The following is a 25356-nucleotide window of genomic DNA, read 5'->3' as shown; positions in this document are numbered from 1 at the left end:
TCTGCTCTTTGTTAGCATAGGCCATTTGGATTTCTGTAGAAAGCAACGAAAGGCAATCGTTCGTCCCTTTGCCTTTGCGGAAGCCAAATTGTGTATCTGACAGTAAGCCATTTGCTTCAACCCAATTGTCGAAACAAGATCATTTTCTCAAACAACTTCCGAATACAGGACAGCATTGCAATCGGCCGATACGAGTTGTGGTCGGAGGCTGGTTTTCCTGGTTTTTGGATGGCGATGACCTTCACTTGCCTCCATTCATAAGGGACAATGTTACCCTCAAGAAACTTGTTAAATAAATTCAACAAGCGCCTTTTTACAGTGTCAGGCAGATTCTTCAGCAAGTTGAATTTGATTCTGTCTAACTCTGGGGCGTTATTGTTGCACGATAAGAGAGCAAGTGAGAACTCCACCATCGAAAACGGTGTTTCGTTCGCGGTATCGTGAGGAGACGCGGCGCGGCACGTTTTCTGTACCGGGACAGAGTCCGGACAGATCTTCTTGGCGAAAGCGAATATCCAACGGTTTGAATATTCCACGTTCTCGTTGGTACTATTACGGTTACGCATACGTCGAGCCGTACCCCAAAGAGTGCTCATCGCTGTTTCTCTCGTTAACCCGTCGACGAACCGGCACCAATAACTGCGTTTTTTGGCTTTCATTAGACTCTTCATTCGCCTTTCTAACGACGCGTACTGTTGATAGCTAGCGGGTAACCCGTCTTCCCGGAAGGCCTTATATGCAGTGGACTTTTCCGCGTACAGCTCTGAGCACTCTTTATCCCACCACAGGGTGGGAGACCGTCCATGGGTATTCGCGCTGGGTACTGGTTTAGTCTGAGCTTGATTCGCACTGTCGAGAATCAAGCCAGCCAAAAACCTGTACTCTTCCTCCGGAGGAAGTTCTTGAGTGGATTCGATTTTAACGGATATCGCGGTCGCGTAACTCTTCCAATCAATGTTCCGTGTGAGGTCATATGAGACATTGATTGTTTCCGATGGTCTTGAACCGTTAGCAATTGAAATCACGATAGGCAAATGATCGCTACCGTGGGGATCAGGGATCACCTTCCACATGCAATCTAACTGTAGCGATGTCGAGCAAAGCGACAAATCCAACGCGCTTGCGCGTGCTGGTGGTGTAGGAATCCGCGTCATTTCTCCCGTGTTTAAGATGGTCATGTTGAAATTATCGCAAAGATCTTGGATTAATGTTGATCTATTATCATCATGAAGACAGCCCCATACCGTACCGTGCGAGTTAAAGTCTCCCAGAACTAGCCGCGGTGCCGGTAAGGATTCCGTGATATTACAAAGCGTTCGGTGCCCTACCGAGGCTCTAGGAGGAATGTAGATGGAAGCAATGCAAAGGTCTTTACCTTTGATTAAAACTTGACAAGCGACAATTTCAATGCCTGGTGTCGAAGGGAGGTTAATTCGGTTAAAAGAATAGCACTTTTTGATCCCCAAAAGTACTCCTCCATAGGGGTTTTCTCGATCCAGACGAATTATATTAAAGTCGTGGAAGTTGAGATTTATATCGGAAGTTTACCAAGTTTCACATAATGCGAAAGCATCACATTTTAAACTATTTAGTAAAAATTTAAAGGAATCGATTTTCGGGAGGATACTTCTGCTGTTCCACTGTAGAACAGTGATCGAATCGGTGACCTCGTTCGATGACTTAGCCATCGAAGGATACGATCGCTGCAAGGAGGGGCCATTTAGTAGTCAACTGCTTCAAAAATGTTTGCAGTAACATTGAAAGCTGTGAAAATTAAGTCCACTATGTCAGAAAATTTCATTAGTCCGCTACTGGACTGAGTATCTGTTTGAAAAAAGGGGACACTTGGGGTTTTTGATGTCCCTGGAAGTGGTGGGTACTCCTTGTTAGAATTAATATTTCCAAGTCCTGGAGCAAATTGCTTCGGCTTTTGTGCATCACTTCCGTTGGATTTATTGATTGTAGTTGGCGCACTCTGAGTGGACGACACCTTGGCACCCTTACGAGGCAATGTAGGGGAGGCTGGATTTCTCTTCTTCCTGGATTCCCCTGGGTTAACCAAAGATGTTCCCTCTCGTGGGTCGTCAGATTCTTGCTCAACGTTAGCCAAACCAGCATAGGGATTTTCGGACAGGACAGATGGCGAAGCATTCTTTAGCATTTCTGCATAAGAACGCCTTGAGCGTTCCTTAAGGGAGCGCTTAATTTTATCCCCGCGCTGCTTGTACGCAGGACATGATTTAAGAGCATGTGAAGGGCCCCCGCAGCAAATACACTTTTCAGTTTCTTTGTCGCAAGAGTCATCCTCATGCTCTCCTTCGCATTTGCCGCATCGTTTCTTATTTCCACAATATGTGGCTGTGTGGCCCAACTGCTTGCAATTGCTGCAGCTCATGACCCGCGGTACAAACAGGCGAACTGGTAGGCGAACCTTGTCAAGGAGGATGTAGTTGGGAAGAGAGGACCCGGCGAATGTCACCCGAAGCGAGCCTGATAGAGAGTAGGTAGTCTTACCTCCCTCGGTGTTTGCGGTATACAATTGTTTGCATTCTAAGATCTTAATCTGTTCAAGAGAGGGGTCCTTAAAGCAGCCAACCCCGTGCTCCAACAGTTCTTCGCATTTCAGGCCCGGTTCGGACACTACCCCATCGATTTCACAGGCCACACAAGGCACGTACGCTTTAAATTCCCGCGTAAAGCGCTCACAGCAAGCAATCGCGTTTGCCTGGCCGAGATCATTCACTAGAACACGTATCTTGTTTGCCCGAACACGTGTTATCTGAGTTACGGCCGGGTAGTTAGCAGTCAGATCTCGAGAAAGTTTTAACATATTAACCGGTTTCTCTCCGGTCCGAAAATATACCACCCATGGCCCAGAGGAACCTTCTGGGTACTGCTTTATACGGGGAGCAATGCGAGTATTAGGGGGATCAGGGACTTCCATGATTACATCAGATGGTATTTCGCCCTCGGCCATTTAAGCACGAGGGCAGAGCGTTATATAAACGGGAATGTGTCTTATTATTTGATTACAAGGTAGAGTAAAAGTAGGGAAAAGGAAAGAAAGCAAACGAGGAAAAAAAATAAAACAAAACTTATCTGCAAACACCGTCGATTGTTCCGCACCAGCGAAAACAATGTACTGGATTTACTGCCGGCACCAGCAGAATGGCAGCTAACGAATGAACAAAGGATGACCTTCAATCACTGAAATTTAAACACCGAACACCACTGTAAAATATAACGATCCGTTCCGTTCAAAGGTTGGGAGACGTATGATGTGTTTGTTGTTTATTGTACGATTGTTAAAAATATCACGTTAAGGTTTTTCGAATTAACAGTGTTTTAATGCGCACACATGCCTCGTATAAAAATACTATTGTTTTAAATGTCACGACAGCAACAAATGTCTTCAATCACTTGCGATAAAGTGCTCATTTTTGAACAGTTTTAGTGTTCAGCCTTCTAAAAAAATCAATTCAATGCTTTAGATAAATGGGGCCTTTATTCTTTTATGTATTTCCATGCCCAAGTAGCAATTGCAACTTGTTGAAAGTTTTAAATGTTGAACAACTGCTACACAATATTTTTTATTGTTGGATATATTTGAAAAGAATTTCCACGGGTTTTTAAACTGATTGTGCCACTATGTTACTATAGAGCTGGCCAATAGTGTTAAGTATGCAAACATCAATAACAGTTGTGAAACTAATCAGAAACTTTGCTAACTTGCACAAACAGTCTAACAAGTTGCAAATGCCTCTTTGTTTGCCATTTCATCCTAAAACAGAACTGTCCAACTACCCAGTGCGCGACAAATGGCACAGCTATTGAGTTCATTATTTTGCTGCAATTAGGAACATGTTGCACAACATACAAACAAAGTGCGCTTTTTCCATAACATAGTTGTTACCAAGAGAGTTACAAATACTATACAGTAACAAAGTGATGTAAACAATAAAAATAATAAAACAAGTTTAAATGGTTATCCTGCAGCTCTCGTGCGAGCGACTAGCCATTGCGGACTGTGACCTGTTTAGGAGGAGACATATTTTTCCCTCAGTAGCTGCATCTTGAGGGACGTTCATTCCTATCTCGTACTTTTCCGTGACTTCGCCGTAGTTGCTACCTTCATGTTCGCGATTTTTTCTTATTTCCTGCCCTTACGCGTTAAGAATTTGAATTGAGCATCCTTAATGAATGCTGCCTGTTGATTTTGAGGTGCTAGACGCTGCTTTCGTTTAATTTTTTATGTATTTTTTGATTTTTTTATTTTTTCTTATTTACCGATGGCGCACTGTCGCTATAGGCCTCCACAAGCATTCGATGCGATTAGGCAGACGATTTCTTCGATTACGCAAGGGAAAATGTAAGTTGTTATATGGAATCACTAATGATGTGCAATGATTGATGTAAATAGGTGTCGAGCTCACACAAAAAAGTATGACGTTTCTATGGTAGTTGAATATGCTCAGTAACGCCATCTATGAGCAAATAGCGAATTTAAGCTTATACACCTGGTAATCCTGTTCCAAATTGATTAAAGTACAATGTTTCAAAACTGTCATCAATTTACTTGATTTGAAATGTTGTTTTGATTCATAGTTGAATGGATAAATTTGGTGTAATTGGATTATAATCCGATAAAATCTACGAAAACCTACACTATTTTATTCACATGGACATAAATGTTGCTCTTCATGGGAATATCCTAGCAAATGGCGTTCCATTTCAGCTTCCTACCAGCCCACTAGCAACTTATCACAGCAGGTAAATCATGACCGGCAAAACATCATATTGTACCGACAATAAATACCCAGTAAAAAGTTTTAATTGAATAATACATTTCCGACGTCCACCTCCTAATGACAGGAGAATGCCCCTTAATTACATCTTCATCTTCCAATCAGCCAGATATTAAAACATTTATCTCACCCCAGCTGGGGCCAAAGGGAGAACAAACAAACGGCACCTCGCAGGAACAGTTTCACGTCCGCGGACTATTTGTACAGAACACGAACTGCGCAACCAGAAGAGGATGCCTTCGAGCAGTAACAACAACAACAACAAACTGCACATTTCATCGTGTTTTTTTATGGCACCATCGTTCGCGAAGGTAGAGGTGGTTTACTCTTTTTCCTGCTCATTGCTGGGAGGCGTCTGCCATTAACTCCCGCGCACGTGCTGTGGTACGAACCGATGCGGTGGCAGCGTTCTGTCCAACTGTTTTCATGGTCCAACCGTCCAGTTTCTTCTGTAGTCAACCTTCACTTTACTGTGTGGTAGATTCTTGGATGGGTACAAAAAACTCCTCCGCTCAATATGTTGCATTGGAACTGTAACTGCAAGGCAAACGTGATTTCAGTTGCATACTGACGAACTTATGGGAATTGGACAGCGAGGGAGGCGGACTAAATGAACCTGCACCGGGAATCATTCGGCCTAACCAGTCGACGACCAAAGGCGGCATAATTGGACTGCACGAACGCGAGCATATACGCGCAGGAACCACGCTGGCGGGCTGACTTCAATTTCCTCGGTTGTTTCCTTCTTTTTCCGTGTGAACTTGGTCTGCATGTACTTTGGTTGATGGTCACGAAGCGCGGGAGATGTTTGCGTTTATTGGCCGTTTAGGTGGTCAAATTAGGCAATTTACAGTCAATTTAGACGCCGCCACCAGTGCACCGCGGACCCGGATCGGTTTCGGAAACGAGATAATAACGCGAAAATGGGTTTGACCTTGCAGCATTTTTCATTCACTTCAGTCATGCTGCAAAGTGGCAACGTGAAGCCATGAGGACTGGTATCGGAAGATCACCGACAATGATTAGCTTGACCCTATTGAAATTATGCGGCGGACAAATTTGTAGTACACATAAGCAAAGTTTTTATTAAATTTTCTTCGTTCGATGAGACTTACCACTACCGTTAGGTGACGCATATGCAGGAGGCAGGCAAAACACGGAGGCGTAACTAGACTAAATCCATGCCTAAAATTATTTTACGAATTTATTACGCATGCATGCCCGAATCAATAAAATGGTTATTTATGATGTTGAATTGTTTCAACTTAGCAATTAAATGAAATAATATTTAGAAACCGTTTTAACATGTTCATCTTACTTCATAGTACATTCATACGGTCATATCGCATTCTGGGAAAAGAAGGTGATGAAGTGTGTTCAAACCTTTGCAGTTACTTGCGGAAATAGCTATGCCCAGACAAAAAATACGCCAGATGGAAGGTCAACTCTCCGATCCTATGCGTACACGCCGCTACATTTGGGATGAATCAGTCGTACCACCTTCCTTTCTCCGCGTAGTCCTGCTCTTGCTGCCCCTTAGTCTACGGCCAGCATTTTGTGTATTACTGCGCTGGTAGCATTCCACATCCTTAACTAGAGTGATGCAGATAGGAATCATCCCGGCAATGACGCATACCACCTCCGACGGTATAGCTCGTTTAGCGCTCGCGACACGAACGGCCATAAGGCGAAAAGTTTTCGTCAGCATCGTCCGGTTCCGATTTGAGTTCAGCGATGACGCCCAATGCAATCCACATTGACCACCTTGGACATCTTTGGCGGAAGCATCGGTAAAGAAGTTGAGTTTCTGAATTGAATTAACATCTGCTTCTCAAAAATGTCTGATTCGATGCAAATTTAGTCTCAAATGAAAGCTACTACCTTACGGCATTGCTCTGGGGACGGGTTTATCTTCTATGTGCATAGCACACTCCTACCAAACTACTTAGTAGTTTGTTTCTTCAATAGGGTTACAGCACCCCTCCTTGACACACTACCAGTTTTCGACCATTCACACGAGCACCGCATTTCGTTTATGCTATTTTGCGTCCTTCTTGTGCCATTTAATACCACGTCTTCGTTGAGCTCTCGACTTCGCGATCACTACTCGGTCTAGTCCCTGACGATGGACCAATCCTAGTCCGACGGAGAATTCCCCGGCGAGAGAAGTTCTCCCGAAATCGATCCAACTGGCCAGGTTCCGAGGTAGATCCGGTGATTCCGGTGGAGCAATGCGTTCGGTTCGCTGGTGCCCCGACGACCCGTAACTGGTGGTGGCTTGTCGCGATCTACACAGTCTAGTCTCTGGGCGCCGTAGTCAGTCAGGCGATTATGGGTGGAGCGTGGCGTCCGGTTTGCTGGCGCCCTGCGCCCCATATTCGGTGCTGTGTTGCGGTCTACTCGACTAATCCTCAGCGGTATATCTAGTCTACCCCGGAAGAGAGTTCCCCGGCGGTGTTTGCTCTTTCGAAACCATTGCTCGGCCTTCATCACGCCATTTCCGCTGTCATGATCTGCGTCTCCATTTTGTTGACAGCGTTCCACGTGATTTCGTCACTTATTATTTTGTTGACAACATTCATCGGGTTGACCCTCCCGTTTCAAGCATCTTCCTGCGTATCGCGTCGAACTTCGGACATTCGAAGACCACGTGCTCCGGGTCTCCTTGATGTTCTGGTACCGTCGACGTTTGGCATGATCCTCGCTATTGCGTTTGTTGCCTTCGCCGACTTTCCGCAGGCTAGTCGACGTGGTTATTGAAGCTGAATCCATCGTCAATTAGTTTTCAGAGTTTTCTGAGTGTATCCGGCAGACATATAGGCTTGTATAAGGCGGGATCGCAGCATTACCAGTTTATGTACCCTTTACATTTCGGAGAAGTGACCATCATCTAACACTTCTTCAGCACCATCCTCAACATGTTCGAACATACCAGGATCATAGCTTTCAGCGCCACGTTTCGTATTCCATCCGGACCGGGGGCTGGATGCCGTCTACTGCTTGGCACCAGTTTTCGCGGTATCGTAGCGTCATAAGCTGTCACAATCATTCTTGTTAGATCAGCTGCGTTCTCGGTCGCGCTGTCCGGCTGAAGCGCTTCAACGAAGAAATCTCCACTTTCGCTCGCCGGTCGTTCTTCTCCGCGCTACAGCAGGGTTCCTTGGCCGACGTAGTAGCGAATCGCCTGGTGCTTGCTTTGGGTATACTTCTCTCACACTCTCCAGTCCATGTTCACCGTCAGTGAAGCACTACAGAATGTGACATCGATGATAGACTCCCTCCCGTCTTTTCGAAATGTGCTAACGGAACCTTCAGTGCACAATCGTAGTTCCAACTTGACCATAGCGTCCTGCAGGATATACCCTCTTATGTTCGTTACTCTACTGCCCACTTCACAACCCGGGCATTGAAGTCACCACCAATCACGATCAACTGCTCGGTTAACTGTTCCAACATTAGACTGAACTGTACCACTATCCACCTTGTAGGTGCGTAACAGCTGCACATGAAGACCCTGTTGATTTTGGCGATCACGAAGTCTTTTGTTCACGATTTTTCTGAAGTTAACTCGGACGCTCGCTAGATCTATGAAATGGCTCGACCTTTCATCCATTTAATTCCCGACATTCCTCTTGCTTTCCGCCAGTCTCTCCATCTATTACGCTATATAGATCCTCTGCGTACTTGAGCCATTTAGCTACGAACTCCGCTCGGATATTACCCAGCGGTAAGTTACCGCAAGGCATTTCTGTTAGCAGTTTGGCTTCTGTTTTCATTAGCTATTTAGCTTTCGTTTCAGTGATCCATTTCGCCATGAGTCATTTGGCGTCGGTTTCTGTGAGCCACTTATTTCTCAGCTTTGTCGCGACCTACTCGGATAGTCACCGGCGGTAAACTCACCTTAATCCGACTGAGAGTTCCCCAGTGGTGGAATTTCTCTCGATACCGATGTCCTTTTCTTAAACCAATCAGCTCTCAGTTTGATCACAATACAAGTGAGCCATTTAGTACTCCCTTTCGTAGTGATCTACCCGATGTAGTCCTCGGCGCTAGACCAAGCCTACACAACGAGCCAACCGGTAGATGCCAATTTTCACTACAAGAAAATATTTTCAGAAGAAAACTATTGCAAACGAAAATTAGAGAATTCCATTTAAAATATTAGGCACATTTTTGTCGATCATATACAATTTTTCAAATATCAATAAAATATTTCAGGGGGGGGGGGGCACATTCTGCTGACTTGACCAGAGGGCGAAATTCACAGAATCAAAGCAGAAAAACCAAGTTTTATTCATTTTCATATAACTTTTATAAAAAAATACGGAAACTCATTATCAGAAAATCTTTCGAAAACGAAAATTTCCCAGCCTATTTCGGACAAAACCAACAATATGGACCACCAACAGAACACTACAATTGTGTGAAATTTCAAATATTAATTCTCTGTGGATTTGTTTGTAATCTCGTTATAAGTCAGGTGTTTGAAGCTGGCGAACGGAGCATTTATCGAAAAGTTTTTGAAATAAGTTGACGCTGGAAATTTGAATGCGACGAACAGAAGGTTACTCCGGGAGACTGTACGCGCAGATCGGTTTGTCCCAAACATTACCCACTCATCTTTTGGCGCTTGCGAGTGAAACAAAGACACTTTTAAGATACTAATGCTGATGAAGGCTTTCGCATATTCATCGTGACAGTTACCAAAGAGTCGATATCACCCAGGCATACACGCCGCCTTTACCTTCGTATTTTTTAAGTTTTTAATTTGTGCAGGACTCTAAGCCTATGCATACCTTGGCTTTCCTGAAAAGACTAACTGCTAAAATGGATATCGAACAAGTACCTAATGACTTCGACTTTCATTTAAAAATATAAACATTGAAACACATGTGAAATTCTTCCGGATCAAACATAATCCGCTACGTATTCTAAAGATGTAGTAAGAACTAACGCGGACATGTATATTAAATATCAGTGACAGATATCACGAAAGCTCGCCCAGATAAACTCAGAATTGTGATATCCTATCTAAAGCAAGTAAATGGTTTGTGGTGACAAGGTTTGTATGAAGGACTGCCGCGTATACATGACCGCTCACAAAATCGAGATCGACGGCGGGATCGCCGATTCGTGTTTGTCATGCGTGAATCTACCGAAGCACGGAGTTGGTTGCTACAAGTTTTTTTTTTGCTACATTGAGTGAAGATTTGTGAAAGGGAATTGCACTGGGTGGTACAAATATACCTTCAAACTCCTAATGGGTGACCTTTGGTGTTTAATTAGTTTGTTCGGCTGTTTGTACCGCTCGTCATGCATTACAGCATTGCACTAAACATAGGCAAATAGGCCATTGTAGTAATTATGTTCGGAGTGAGAATTGCGCAGAGGACCGTGATGATGACTCGTGCATTGGGAATGCTGAAAAATGTGCATATTATGGCGGGAGTACATATGATCTATTTCCATTACTAATGCGCAAACAGCGTTTGGTTTACTTCGTCAGCCCGTCTCGGGGCGGAGCAGAGAAGAGTGTGAAGCACCGATAGCGATATCATGACCACTGTTCTAAGCAGTGCGTGTGCGAATAAAATTTCATCAGCGAATGATCGTGTTTACTGTTTCGGCGGCTGCGATCATATCCTGCATGAAAAATGTGCCGATCCGAATACCGCCAGTGCAAGTGCCCTGAAAAGCAATAATGCGTTACGATATGTTTGCTTTGACTGTCGTAAAAAACAGTCTTGCTTGAATGATGTGCTGAAAAAGTGTGAGGAACTACAGAACGCGGTTTCTGAATTGCAGAAGGCACAACATGAGCTGACACACAAGTTAATGAATGAGTGTGTGGGTAAAATCGAGAACAACATCAAGCAACAACTTTCGGACTTTCTCCAGCTTATGAAGCAATCGCTCGTGAATTTGAATACCAGTGAAAATACAAATACCCTGTCATACGCAAGTGTCGTTCAAGCTTGTGTGAGCGACCCAGCATCAAACAGAAAAAGGAAAAGTCCCATGATATCTACTGGCGATTGTCCGGTGCATAAACAGTCTAAACCTAATGGCAGCGATATTTTGGAAATAGGCCAACTGCGGTCGGGTAAACGTCGATGTCGAACTGTTCCCCCTAGAAGTGATAAAGTTTCCAACGAGAACACCCCCAAGAGTGTACCCGTCCAGAACATTGCAGAAACACTCTCAGTGAAGTCTAATGCAATAGTAAAGCGAGAGCGAACAGTAGTCATTAGACCTACTGAGCACCAAGACGCGACTGTAACAAAGAAAGACATCCAAAGCAAGCTCGACCCTGTTATGTTGGGTGTTAAAGAAACCTTTTTCCGATCCAACGGTGAAGCAACGGTTAGATGCGATTCCCAAGAATCAGCGCTTAGACTGTTTAGTTCAGTAAAAGCAAATCTGTCTGGAAAGTACGATGCTGACGTTCAAAAAGCTCTGAAACCCAGAGTAAAAATTGCTGGTTTCATTGACGATATCACTGCGGAGAATTTCGTGGAAAAATTGGTAAAGCAAAAATCTTTCGGAGTCTGCTAACCTAACGGTGATACGAGTTGTGCGAAACGAAAAACACATAGACAATCCTATGTCTGCTGTTCTTGAAACCGATGCCAAAACCTTCGAAGAACTGATAAAGCTGCAACGTGTCAACTTAGGTTGGATGCGCTGCAAAATTACTGAATGTGTCAACGTGTTTCGCTGCTTTCGGTGTTCTGAGTACGGCCATAAAGCTGAAGCATGCACGAAGCCCCCATGCTGTCCAATTTATGCCGAAGGACACAAGTCTGAAGAATGTGCTTCAACCTTCCGAAAGTGCATAAACTGCCACAATGCCAATACTGCGAGAACTGATGCTGACCAAATACAAGTAGATCATGCCTCCTGGAGCTCTGAGTGTCCACTGTACCAAACTCGTCTTCGGCAGTCACGTCGAATCATTGACTACAATACCTAGCAACTAACACAACACCGTGAAACCGGTTTCGCTGTTCGTAAAATAATCCCTCCGGTCAAACGACAAATCAACCACAGCAACCATGATTTTATATCCCTGACATTCCTTCCTGACAACGGATCCGGTGTATGTCTATCAGTTTCTTCTGTGGCAGCGACGCCATCGGAGAATGAATCTTGGTTAGAACAACGAAGCAGCAACGATGGCGACCTCATCTGGCCAGATCCACAATTGCATCTTTCCGACGGGTGCAATCAGCCCGATTCCTCCAACTACGTTCACCTGCTCTCCACGGGACTTGTGTGTTATGGCAGCGACATTTCCCGGTCAGGTAAAGCTAAGGAGGGTATATGTCCTCCCGAAGCTACTCAAGATACTGCGCATCTTAAATTAGATTCACAATTGCAGCTTGTCGACGGATGCAATCAGACCGATTCCATCAACGACGTTCATCTGTTTTCTAAGGAACTTGTATGCTATGGTAGCGACCTTTCCCGGTCAGGTAAAGCTAAGGAGGGTATATGTCCTCCCGAAGTTACTCACGGTACTGCGCACCTTAAATTAGATCCACAATTGCAGCTTGTCGACGGATGCAATCAGCCTGATTCCATCAACGACGTTCATCTGTTTTCTAAGGAACTTGTATGCTATGGCAGCGACCTTTCCCGGCCAGACCCACAATTGCTGCTTGCCGATGGGCACAATCAGCTAGAACTCATCACCGACGGCCATCTGCTTGCCACGGAACTTGGCAGCGATTCTTCCCGGTCAGATCTACAATTGCAGCTTACCAACGGACGTGATCAGCTTAACTCCGTCACCGATGACCATCTGCTTGCCACGGAACATGAATGCGATGGTAGTGACCTTCTCCGGTCAGGTAAAAATAAGGAGGGTATATGTCCTCCCGAAGCTACTATAGATTCTGCGCACCCTAAATCCGATCCACAATTGCAGTTTACCACCGTTTACAATCAGTTTGATTCTATCACCAACGCCTGTATGTTGACAACGAAATCTGAAAGCAGAGACTACGATATGCTCCGGTTAGATAACAGCAGTCTAAAACAATTAGAGCAATTTGAAGTTCCTCCTTTTGTTTACACAGGTAAATGCAATGAATGTATATGTTCTTCCAAAGAAGGACATACAGATGCTGCTCCCGCTGAAAATCCACCCCTATTACAGCCAGACGCCACCACCATCGCCTCTCGTCTTTCTACCGCTCAACCATCTGTACACTATCTGGAGGAACAACTTAGTATCTACTACCAGAACGTGAGAGGACTACGCACAAAAATTGACGAGTTGTTCGTCGCTGTTTCAGATGCCGAATATGATGTCATTGTTCTAACCGAAACGTGGCTGAATGATCAAATCCATTCGATCCAGTTATTCGGCCCAAGGTACACGGTTTACCGTAAAGATCGCGATCCATACAGTACAGGGAAAAAACGTGTGCTTATTGCAGTGTCCAACCGGCTCTCGTCCAAACATAAAACGGATAGTAACGATCTCGAACAACTATGGGTAGATATTCGCGGGCGCGATACTAATATTTGTGTAGGCGTAGTATACATTCCCCCTGATTCCGTAAGTGATATAGATATTATTCAGAAGCACATAGACTCAGCACTTGACATCGCAACTTCCATTCAACCCAACATGGCTCATCTACTGTTTGGTGACTATAATCAGCCAGGACTTCTTTGGAAGAGTACACCCTCCGGTTATGCCTTTCCAGAAAGAACATATTTTACTGCTCCTAAAACAATGGGTAAATGAGATAAAAAATTTCTCTTAAAGGCTGCCAAGCTCATGTAGGCTCTGACTCAAAACTAAAGCAAGCTGCTACTGGCCTTGGAAACTTGAGATCAAACAAGGAGTTTTCAGCACATCCAGGAACACAAAGAAAACTCATGTGATATTTCAACCAGAGATTAAACTTACTGCAGTACTGGTTGGGCTTCAGCTGGGCTCCGGCAACTTTGTGATATTGCGGAACAGCTCCCGTCATCGAAGAAACTTCAATTCTCACAGTACGGCATGAGGTGATCTTCTCGATGATAATTGATCTAATTTACTGCACAATTATTTCTACAGCTTTGAAAAGATGGACGGCTTAACTTCTCATGACCACGTATCTGTCTCACTTGTGTTTCTATGAAACTAAGAAAACGAGCGATAAAGTTTGTAATATTTTTTGTTATTTTTTAATATGAAGTCACTGCAGTTGAAATTTTCGTTTCATGCAATTCAACCATGTTTGTCATTAATTCTTTTATCTATTTTACATTTGTGAACAACACCATTTAATGTGAATAAATCTGAACGGGACGGACAGGCCCGTAGCGTTATCTTCTTTGACCTTGAAGCCAGGTTCTAACCCCAACAGCTGTCAGTTCATACACATTGACAGCAGTTGGGGTCAGAACTCTACTCAGATTCGTCTCTAGCTAAAACAGAATTGGTTTTGCGCCCCTGATGTGTTTACAAAGGCTTCCGTTTTTAAAACACCTTTGAACAATAATTTAGTTTGTACCTAGAAATGGCACATTATCTACTCTTATTGTACGATTTTTGCTTACTTAGTGCAGTACATGATTTCAGCGCCCCCCTGAGACTGTCGCCCTTGGCCGCTACGGCTCTGGCTGAGCCTACCACATATGACTGTGTACTGTCAAAACCTGTACATCGCCATATCCTTGCCAGCCTCCTGGGTATTACCGATACTGCAACTCTAGCTATTAGTAGTATATTTAACCTGAAAATATTATTTCTAAATTACAGTATTTCGATTTTAACTATAGTTTACAACGATCATTCTTCGGGTTTCGCTGGAAGGTGAACTTCATCCGGTAGTTGTCTCTTAACAAGTTTTCGCACATAAATATAGTGAATGTAATTGAGGTGATATAATCGACCTCATTCACCTAGCAGTACATAATGTACTACACATGCATCGTATCTGTTTAGCACAATTTTCGAAGACTGAATGAAGTCATGATTGATTGATCAATGCAACGCGTCTATACTATGATCTAAGTATAGGGAATGGAAGGAATGTTATTAGACACCAGAGGTGTAGTATACATGTAAAGCAAAAAAAAAATATAATACCAAATGACTATGAAATTAAAATACTAATGCTAATAGAATTTAGAGAATCTGAACAGCTTGAGATATTTTATTTGACGATTGGACTCAAAACGTCTGATTTCGAATTTGCTATGAACATTTTAGCTTGTAGGTCGTCTGGTGATGCTGTTAATTTCGTAATTGCGTTTAGTATACCAAAAAAATATCATTGGAATTCTTTTATCTAAGACTCAATATAGTACATTTGTAATTTAATTAGAAAGCTGTCAATCTACACTGAGAATTCAAGTACTTTCATTAATTTTTAGACCTGTCTGGTCATAGGACGGCCTGTATAGACTTTTCAGCATTGAGTTGTTTATTAATATCATAGATGTTATCAACAATTCATGCCTGAGTAGCAGCTTATGAAATTTGTTTAATCAATTTCAAACCTATTCCTGGACCAGAGAAAAGTATAAACTGAATCACTTCATGATTGAACCCCTTTTCGCAGCATATATGGCCATCATGCATGCTATTGGAACATTTACCTACATTGTATGTTTCGATTTCATCGCAATTTATATACACTACCGAGACATATGTATACATTTTCAATTACTATATGTAACATAAGAACGCTTCACATGTATATTTATGGACTTTTATCGTCCGCTTCTTCTCCCACTGGCTGGTGGCGGCGGGCACTGGGCCAACCGCACGAAGAACCTGCCGCCTGCCTTTTGGCTTGTCTCGAGCTTGGGAAGCCTTCCTGGACGTGGTACTATGCTTTCACGATGCAGAGATGTAATAAAAATTTGTAGTGACATAAAAGATGATCAAAGGTAGGAAACTGATAATTTATCTGGCGCAGTAGTTTTTACCTTACCGGTACGGTCGTGGAACCGAAGGAACTGTCCTATACGAGTTCCAAGGCTTTTGTAGCACTTTGTGTTAAAAAAGATCAACCAAACAAAGTTTAAATATTTTGATATCATGAATCAGCCAGTCAGTATGATTGTTTCATCCCTGTAGGGTATAGAGGGCCCATAAAACGCGAGCCTGCCCTTCAGTTCCCACCGATAATCAGCGCGTAGCGTCGTGGGATCATACCCGAGCAGCCACCGTTGCGATTCGCATGTCAAAATGACATACCGATAGGAATCAACGTTACCTGATTGCACATGTCTGTCAGCGAGCGCTCTTAGCGGATGGTTATGCATCGGAAGGACAGGCACTTTTTTCCCGGGTGCAGAAAGACCCATTATCGGAGCAAGTTGTAGTCATATAGCATCAATAATAATTAAATCTGCAGCCTGCCCTTGCACTTTTGCGAAAATTACCCTGGAACACGCGATCCGGCGGCCTCGACTTCAAACGGCTGAAATGCAGCAAGGTGTATTTGAAATTGGAAGAAAACAAAGAAAGGCGCGCACAGTTCTCCTTTTGTCGTCAATGAAGTTCCCTGCTATACTGCCCATAATCGCAAATCAGTCCCATGTTCTATGGGACTGACTTGCGATTATAGGCAGTATATCCAACTTGAGCCAAATTGATGAATTATTGTACAACAATGATAGGTAGATTTAACGATTCATAATTAGTGGCGCAAATGTTACCACACGCCAAGCACTGGCCAGGTCCATTCGTAAAATGGGTTACCTCCAATAAATTTAAGGTTGTACCGTAAACCGGGGTGACTTTGATCATCGGGGTGAGTTTAATCACTCGAAACTTTTTTCGTTGATCGCTTATTAAACCAGAATAGTCGACCGAATCATTTTAATTAAGAATGATTTTTACTCTAAACATATAAAATACTGATTTGTTATACTTTTTGAGTACATTGTTCGGTTTTGGGGTACAAAAACTACAAAAAACCGAAATTTGACCTTACCTTTTTTACGAAGCTTCGTAAAGTGTCTATTTTTTTTATAAAACAAATAAATCTCAGATTTGAGCAAAAGTAATAAATTACAAGCGAGTTTTTATTTTCCTTTAGATTGGGATATGCCAAATTTAGTTTTAAGAGATTGTTTATTTTAAATACATTTTTTGTAAAACTAGTTGGTAATTATTTTAAATTATTTTAATCTAAAATTTGCAACATTTTTTTTATTGTTCAATATTCCAACGTGTTAAAATGGATGAAACTTTTTTTACATTGATAAAGCACTGAAATAAAATAATTTTAGCAGCTTTAAAGGTTTTCAGAATCTTTTATTCTAGTTGGACACAAATTATACGAATTTTGGTTAGTCGAATTTTAAGTACATTGAAATACTTTGTATAATACCAATTAACAACTATTTAACAATGAGTATCTTTCCAGAATTAGTTTAAGCAAACATTTGAATGAAAAACATTGACATCAATAACTTAATGTGGGTGAACATGCAGGTTATCAAAGACACCCCGGAACACGAAAACGGACTTCAACTTGAAATAATTATTGGAAAAATAGCTGTAAGCGGACAATTTTAGGTAAAACCATCCAATCTTGTTCTCCATACATCAGTACATGGTTTAAAAATATTAAACTTGAAAAACATGTGTTGTGTCTAAAAATATGTAATGATTACTTCGAAAAATGATCAATGTCACCCCGGTTTACGGTACCTCCAATACTTGTATAGAATGTGCATTAATACGACTATTCGCTTCCTCGACATACATGTTAATGATTTGACGATGCATTGACACGATGCAATGTGTAAAAAAGTTCTGCTCAGAAACCAATCTAAATTAATTAAGAAAAGTCGCTTGTGCAAACATGTAACCACTCCCTAAAGTATTTCGTCATTCCTTAAGTACATTTTTTGTACGCCAAACATAGAAAGAAAAATTGAACAAGCGAGTGGGACAAACTGACGCAGCAGCAGAATGCGCGATGACTCGCAGCGATGATGAGGACCGCAAAAATGTGTCAGTGCACCTTGAGTTGTCACTCGTGTGTGCCTGCCTGCGTGCGCTGTCTGCAACACGGAACAGAACAAAAATAGAGGGGGTAGGGATGTTTTTTGTGTGTGCTGGGCTTCCCGTTGCTTGCTTGTGGGCCGGTCATTACCACTGTGTCTACCGAACCGAAAGGCCAAAAATTCACCGAAAGGAGTAGGACAACGTGCGCGAGTCAATTCAGTTTGGAGAGGCAAAAAAAGTGATTGATTACTAAGCTTTTGAAAATAATGACTTGACGAATCTTTGCACTTTCACACAATAGTGATGTGATTATCGGCAGCAACGTACGAACTGCCGAATGTTAACAGTTGCTACATGATAATACCTTCTCTTCCCGATTAGAAGGACAGATCGAAACTGTTACAGGTTTTGTATTTGCTTGCATTGTTCACATAGTTGCATGAACACCGCACTGGTTAAATAGGTATCAATGTATGTTTAACATCTTCCATGTTGAAGTATACATCACTAAGGCGCTAAGAAAATTACAAAAAAGGTGCCTTCTTATTCTTTTTATCTCGAGAAAAAGCAATGTGGGACCATCCATAAATGACGTAGCATTATATGGGGGAGGGGGGAGTTTTGTTTTTTGTGATGATGTGTGACGACAGGGGGTAGGGGGTCATGTCATGCTACGTAGCTTTTTAAAGGGGAATAGGGATTGACATGATGTTACGATAATCTTACCAGTTTCATCTAACAAGGGACAAGGGTAGGGAGGGTTACCGTCAAGCTACGTAATTACCAGGGGGAGGGGGGGTATTTATAGGTTTGTGACGAAATACTATGATCGAGAGGGGCGTGTTAAAAATCATTCAAAAATGTTACGTCATTTATGGATGGTCCCTGTAGGTAATGTGAGATACACAATTAGATTAAAGTATAATACACTTTAGATTGTTAATCGAAAGCAGTTTTTTACATGCTACTTACAAGTCGTATTAAAGTGATTCATAACATTGCATACTAAACATCGGTACAAGATGAATCAAATTAATTGACTTCCCCATAACAATTAACAACCCAGCTTGATTCATGATACAGACAAATAATAATGTCGATAAAATAATTTGCCGCGTAAGTCCCATATGAGATTTGTTGCTAAAAAGACGTATATATTTTTTTTAGTATCTCAGGTAGCATCGAAATATGAGTATCACAAACGTGCTAACAAAACGATTTGTCCACCCGAAATACGACACGTTTGAATGATTTGCATGCAAAAAGATAGTAAAATTGATTAAGGAACATTTCGTAAATATTATTTTGAAACTCGATATACTCCCTACGCGTAGTATTCATTCCTGCAATAAAGTTGTTTTAACTGATAGTCTCAACAAATTCGCTAAAGAAACGAACTCTGTTACTATTTTTTGAAAAAATGATTCTCCATAATTTTAAAACTTCAAATATGACGTTCGATTATCACCAAACCCCCACCAAACGAATTTATAGTTACACCGCTGACCCTAAGTAAGTAGAAACAGAGTTGTTCTACACTGGTCCAAAAGAAACTTCTTCTAATACTACCTATCTATTATAATACAGTGAAGACCCCATTTGATTAGCACCCGATTTAGTCTACTCCCGATTTTGTCAGTCTCATATGAAAATATGCTTGATGGGCTCTATCAGACGAACTAGGCTGAATTAGAGTAAATCCTTTCTTGAGCATATTTTTCTTACTTTAAAGATGCAAATATGCAAAAATAAAAAATTCATTTTTTTAAAAATTTGCGCTTGAAGGCCCCTTTAAAAGAAATTTATATTATATAATCAGAAATAGCTATCAGACTAGATCAAGGGAAGGGAAAAATATTTTAACAGCTTCAGTTTATTATAAAGCAGGAAATAAATATGTCCCGATTTAGTCAATGTCAGCTTGAAACACAATGAGGCTGATAAAAACGGGGCTTTACTGTATTTATTATTCACTGTGTCCCACATTAATAGGTACATCCCATTTTTGAGGATATTTTTTCAATTACATCGAACTACACCAGTTTTTTGGTAGTTTTCAAGGGGTTATTTTATCGACTTCTTCCAAAATTTTGGTGAACCTCATTCGTACGATAGTTTATGTTATAAGGGCTTCCTAAAATAATTGGTATACTTAAAAGCTTATATGTTGCGGATTGCGAAAATACAGAAATTTTCAACCTATTTCCTACACAACATTACAAAGGCATAAACTTTCCCTAATAAGGTTTTAAAAGTGAAAAAGTATTTGAGAATTATTAACAGCTTTAGTACACGGAGTAGTGACCGTCGCCCCACAACGCAGTTTATTTTTTATGGCTAGCGGTGAGCACGATTTACCGAATTGCTGAACTGAAAATTATGGAATAGAAGTTAGTTTTTAGAATTCTTTACAGATTTAAACCACTGAAAATCGCGCAAATGGCTCGGAATGAGACCCGCTAGTGCCCAAAGTCGATTTCGATAGATTTTCAGAGCAGCGTGCACCCAGTGCACTAACACAAGGGATGGAAGGTTATCGAAAAGTTTCGTAGAAACGAAAATTCCAGTGATGATGATTTTCTTTAACGGGTTTCGAGAGATTTTTTATTTGTTCTTTGGCATTTTATCCTAATTGATGGGCTTCAAATCAAACATACTACTGGGAAGTCACTTTTAGAAAAAGTCGATATCGAAGTAAAGTTTGATCTACGCACGCATGCACTTCAGAGGTAGTGTGATATCAAGTGCTGCAATTTCAGTTCTTAGTTCTCTGCATGTGTTATCAAAAACATCGCGAAACATAAAGTTCTAAATATTCTCAATCGATATAATATCTGAAAAGAGTGATAAGAGTTATAAGAAATGTCTCATCACACTGTTAGGTGGATTAAAAACGTTTTTACTCATAAAATGGCGGAATTTTTCGTGAAAGATAGCCATTTTTATTTTCAAATGAGTAAAAAGCATCCTTAATTGAACAATTGTCTCAAAAACTCAACGTAGGGGTATTTTTCACACAGAATGTGTATGCAAAATTTCTAATAAATTGGTTAAGTAGTTTTTGAATGGCAGGTAACATCGCGAATCGTATTTTTTCCAGAGGTGTTCTATAAAAAGCTTAATCACCGAGTCACTTGTGGATATTTTTGCATGAAAAAGTTACAGAATGTTATTGAAATGATACATGATAACACACAAAACTTTTGGTCAATTCGCTTAACCCGAAGTTTTAAAAAAAGATGCAAGTCTAGCTGAAACCTTTACCCCCTTAAAGAGCTTGACGACAAATTGTGACATACGGGGAAGGAGAAGTAAGCTAGAACGGTATAGGGGAGGGGGATAGAACAATTTGTGATAATTTGTTACATGGGGGAGTCAATGTTGGACAATTTTTGCGTTACGTAATTTGTGCATAGAAACTATTTTCAGTTGCTAACTGTCCATGTACCTACAATGCATCTTTTTCATTTCATCAATCCTGAATGCCCACATTGGCAACGAAGTTTCGAGGATGCTGTTGCACTTTGCACGAGTCGCTTTCTGTTTTTTTTGCGCTTAATGAACGGCGGCGCAGTCATGTAAGATGATTCAGCTACAATCATTTTTTAGGGGTTTTAGCCTGAAAATGATGTATTGTGTGATTTGAAAAGATTTATTTTCAATGTAATTTCTTTTTCTTCAACCGGTTGATGAGATGGGGAAGCCGCGTAGGGTTTACCGAAAATGAGCTTGTACACGAGTGGTCGCAGAAAACCGCTCATATTTCTCTCCGAAACTGCAGCACACGGAATGAAAGCAGGTGAGCAGTACATTTGTTGAAAGATAATGGATTTCGGGGAAAATTAAATGGAATTGAATCCCGAAATGCACTGCCCCAAATTTCCATGTCAAAATGAGTGATGATCGACAGAAATGATTCGTCTTTTGAGAGGAGGGCTGGGCCCTTTAAAAGGGACGAGTGATGGGAAGGTCTTTTTTATCCTTTTCATGCTTTGAAAGGGTTCGTTTCGGTCGATGACCGTAATTAACCTAAAAATCAAGATCATTGTGCGAATCGTAAGCGCAGTGGCGAAAATGAATTTCTTAAAGGTCCCTGTCCTTTTTGCAGAAGTCAACAGCAATGTAAGCCACTTACCTCTACCGTATCCTTGGGTGTGTTTGGCAAAACTATTTACAACAGCATCCACTGCCTCCTTTAGAACCTGTTTTGCCCGTGCATCCGGTGCAGAGGGCACTGCCGGTGCCTGCGACTTCCCATTTGGGACCAGAAGTTTCTGTGGCACACTGACGTTTGTCATATGAATAACACTGTTCCCACTGTTCACCTGACTCAAATTGTTTTGGTTCTTGTTCTTGTTGCTGAAGTTGTTGTTGATCGTGGTTGCTGCGGATGTACTAGTGCTGTTGGGGTTGACAGCTGCGGTTTTGCCGTTGATGCCGTTGAGAATACTCGACTGTTTGATGGCTGGTGTTGCTTTTGCGGTTACTGCTGATGTTACTAAATCACTTTGAACCTGGTTCATTCTTGTTGCGGTGGCCTGTCGAGGTGGCTCGTTTTTTGCATAACACGGTGCACTGCGTTTGGCGAGGAGACCAACTGGTGCGTTTTATTATGCATGAGATCCGTCGCTGTCCACCATTCGTTGTTCGGTATGTCCATGTTAGATATTAATCTATGCTAGAATACTAACTATCCATACTGGTATCACTCACTTCTCAGGTACACCTAAACTCTAATATATATGGTAATAAGTGCGACATTATCACAGGTTTATTGCTTCATCGATGCCTTTTCCGTTCAGCCATTCTGAAAAAAAATCGAAAGTTTGGGAGTTAGAGTATATGTAAGTGGTTTCTCCTGCTCAAATTAACTACAACAAGACAAAATTGCAACAGCAGCCCCAATATATTGAGGCCAAAGTAAACAAAAATTGAATTATCTAAATAAACGTAAATTTTAAAATCGACTTTAAGGCAGCCTATTTCTGCTGTAGCATAAAATAAAAGATAAAAAAAACAGAGCTCCCATAGGTATGCTCTCCACATCCACCGGTGGCTTCCGAAGAATGAAGCTGCGAACCAACAACAAAGGTAAGCCGGGATTGCCGGCCGGTCGAAGAAAAAAAGCCCTCAAATTTATATAAATGGCCCATCGCAGGAGCAAAATGGATCGAACGTGCCGGATGAGAGAATTTATTTGATTGCTTTTCTGTTACCCCTTGTCACATTTTTCATGCAACGATTAGAGTGTCGCCAAAAGTTTGATTTAACATCAACAGCACGCTATAAAGCAACGGAGCATGGGACGATGTGGTGACGGCCCTCGGCACACACGCCAACTGCGCGGACGACCGGAAGGGGTAAAGGAACCATCAGGGGGTAGCGGCTTTCAAAAAGGGGCACGTGGAAATCTCTTTTGGCCGGAACGGGGACCAAAACAAAGCCTCTACTCAGGCATATTGTTTCTCGGTAACGAATTCCTGCAGCTGAATAGGGTCGACGGAGACTATTCAGTGTAAAGTTACAAAAATTGGTTCTCCATTTGATACTGTTGTATATGAAAACGGAAACAGAATTGTGCGGCACACAAAAAACCGTTTGGAAATTTTCTAACCAAAGAATGTAGAGCTACCCTATTGTTAGCGCGGTCATCATCTTTCGCGCATCACTTCGCTGCGCGACATCATCTCTGTACCCTCTGACTCGGATACGAAGAAACGGTGCAGCGCAGAATAAACAATCTCACCGTGAGTATGGCAACAAAAAACGGAATGACAAAAAATGTGCACTTCTTAACAACGTACTTTGTCGCAAATCAAAAATTTCCTTTTTGGAGGTTCTTGAACCTGATGTATGTAATGTCTTGACTGGTTTTCGGAGACTGGAAGTTTTGGGCTGGTGAAACACGGGGAAATCCAATTTTGAGCATAGGATGCATAGAGGAAAAGAGACGATTCAGGAAGATTTTTTGGTAATCTTATTTGATTTGCCACGCATGTTTTTTCGATAATGTGGATATTATAATATGCTTGAAACACAGTTATATTACAGATTAAAGACATTGAGGCTGAAACAAAATTTATTTAAATACCTGGAATAACATTCAATCCGATATATGTCGGAAATCAGTGACTCACTACTCCATCTACTCAGATGCTTGCTACGCTACTCACTCGAATGAAGGTGTAAAATCATATGATATTTTATACTCCAATCGGGTGAATTAATTTTAACTTAATTTTTAACCCTCAAAAAGGCAACCGGGTCCCAGAGGCCCGGCACGTTACAATTTTTTCGTTACAAAAAAATGTGTATACAGTATAAGCTTGGGCATGGAAATTTTGATAAGTAGCTTGGAAATCTATAACAAAAATAAAGAATTGTGAAATTTTCATCGATGGAGTGATGCGCAGCTATGTTTGAATTTTTTACATGCACAAAAAGGCAAGCCGGGCCTGGCAGGCCCGGTGTGCATGCAACATTTACTAGGAATACCACCGGTTTTATACATTAATATTTATCTGAAAAAAACATTTTGATGAGTTCATCTTTATATTAGCAGGATTTTTTTTTCACGTTTTGATTGATTTTATCTTTTTACCTTTTCTTATAAGAAAAAAATCTTGAAAGTTTGAGCGAATTCTATACATTTCTTTTATAAGAAATGTAAAAATAGCATACGATAATGACGTGTGTCATATTTTTTGGGTAAATACTTTTATGTCACTGTGGTCTACTTGACAATTATTTGGATACAACATAACCTAACTCTGTCGTTATTGTTTATTTTTGTTGTCTATTCTTTGTGTTATATTTGTCGTAATTATTCAAATTGTAGGATCTAAAAGCAACAAAAAATTGAAATGGCTATAAGACGATATGCCCATGTTTTCAATCGTCTCAAAGAATCTTTAATAATGGAAGAAATTCGAGCAAATTCAACAGCAGACGATGCCGAAGCTGATATGCTAAGCGAGTAAGAAGATGCGAATGATATTGCTTCCGACAATGAATCTGATGCAGACTGGGAAGAAGAATCTAAATATGTACTCCGGTTATGCATCAGAAGAAATTAATAGCAACCCAGAAACATTTATTGGTCGTGTTCAAACGAAATGGAGCTCAGAACCAATCGACTGTCAACGTGATCTTCCGAGTACTCACCTTTGGATAAAAATTTGACCTTTTTACATCCATCGCCTTATACGCTGAAATCGGGATTTGCTGCGTGTTCGTACTCATCATCCTGTAATTCCGGAACCGGAAGTCGGATCAATTAGAAATTCAACAGCAACCAATGGGAATGCTGTACGTTTCATTTGCAACCAAGTTTGTAAAAATCGGTAAAGAATTCGCTGAGAAATAGGTATGACATTATCTTAGGAACTTGGTAAGTTCCCCCGGGGCATCAAGAACCGCCATAGCTGGCCAATGTGGTTGAAGTGCCTTCGGTGGGTCATTAATGATCTAGACATGCAAAGCCAAGTAATGTTGCACATATTTTAATATATATTGCATCATTTGGACATCATGGTGGTATCAGTTTCTATGGAAATTTGCTGTGTGATTGTACTCTTC

The 25356-nt window shown here is 41.4% G+C and overlaps 1 protein-coding gene across 1 annotated transcript in view; it reads right to left on the bottom strand.

Moving 5' to 3' along the window:
- LOC131678454 (protein limb expression 1 homolog) overlaps window positions 1–25356 on the bottom strand; it is a 168017-nt gene that overhangs the window by 85627 nt on the left and 57034 nt on the right. Inside the window, exon 2 of the mRNA XM_058958620.1 lies at window positions 21914–22585. Within this exon, the coding sequence (XP_058814603.1) occupies window positions 21914–22301 (388 nt within the window). The 5' untranslated portion in view covers window positions 22302–22585. The remainder of the gene's footprint in view (window positions 1–21913; window positions 22586–25356) is intronic.

The sequence above is a fragment of the Topomyia yanbarensis genome, chromosome 2, assembly GCF_030247195.1.
Source record: "Topomyia yanbarensis strain Yona2022 chromosome 2, ASM3024719v1, whole genome shotgun sequence".
NCBI classification, from domain to species: domain Eukaryota; kingdom Metazoa; phylum Arthropoda; class Insecta; order Diptera; family Culicidae; genus Topomyia; species Topomyia yanbarensis.
Note: the sequence above shows the minus strand (reverse complement) of the source record. Positions and strands in the feature narration are given on the sequence as shown.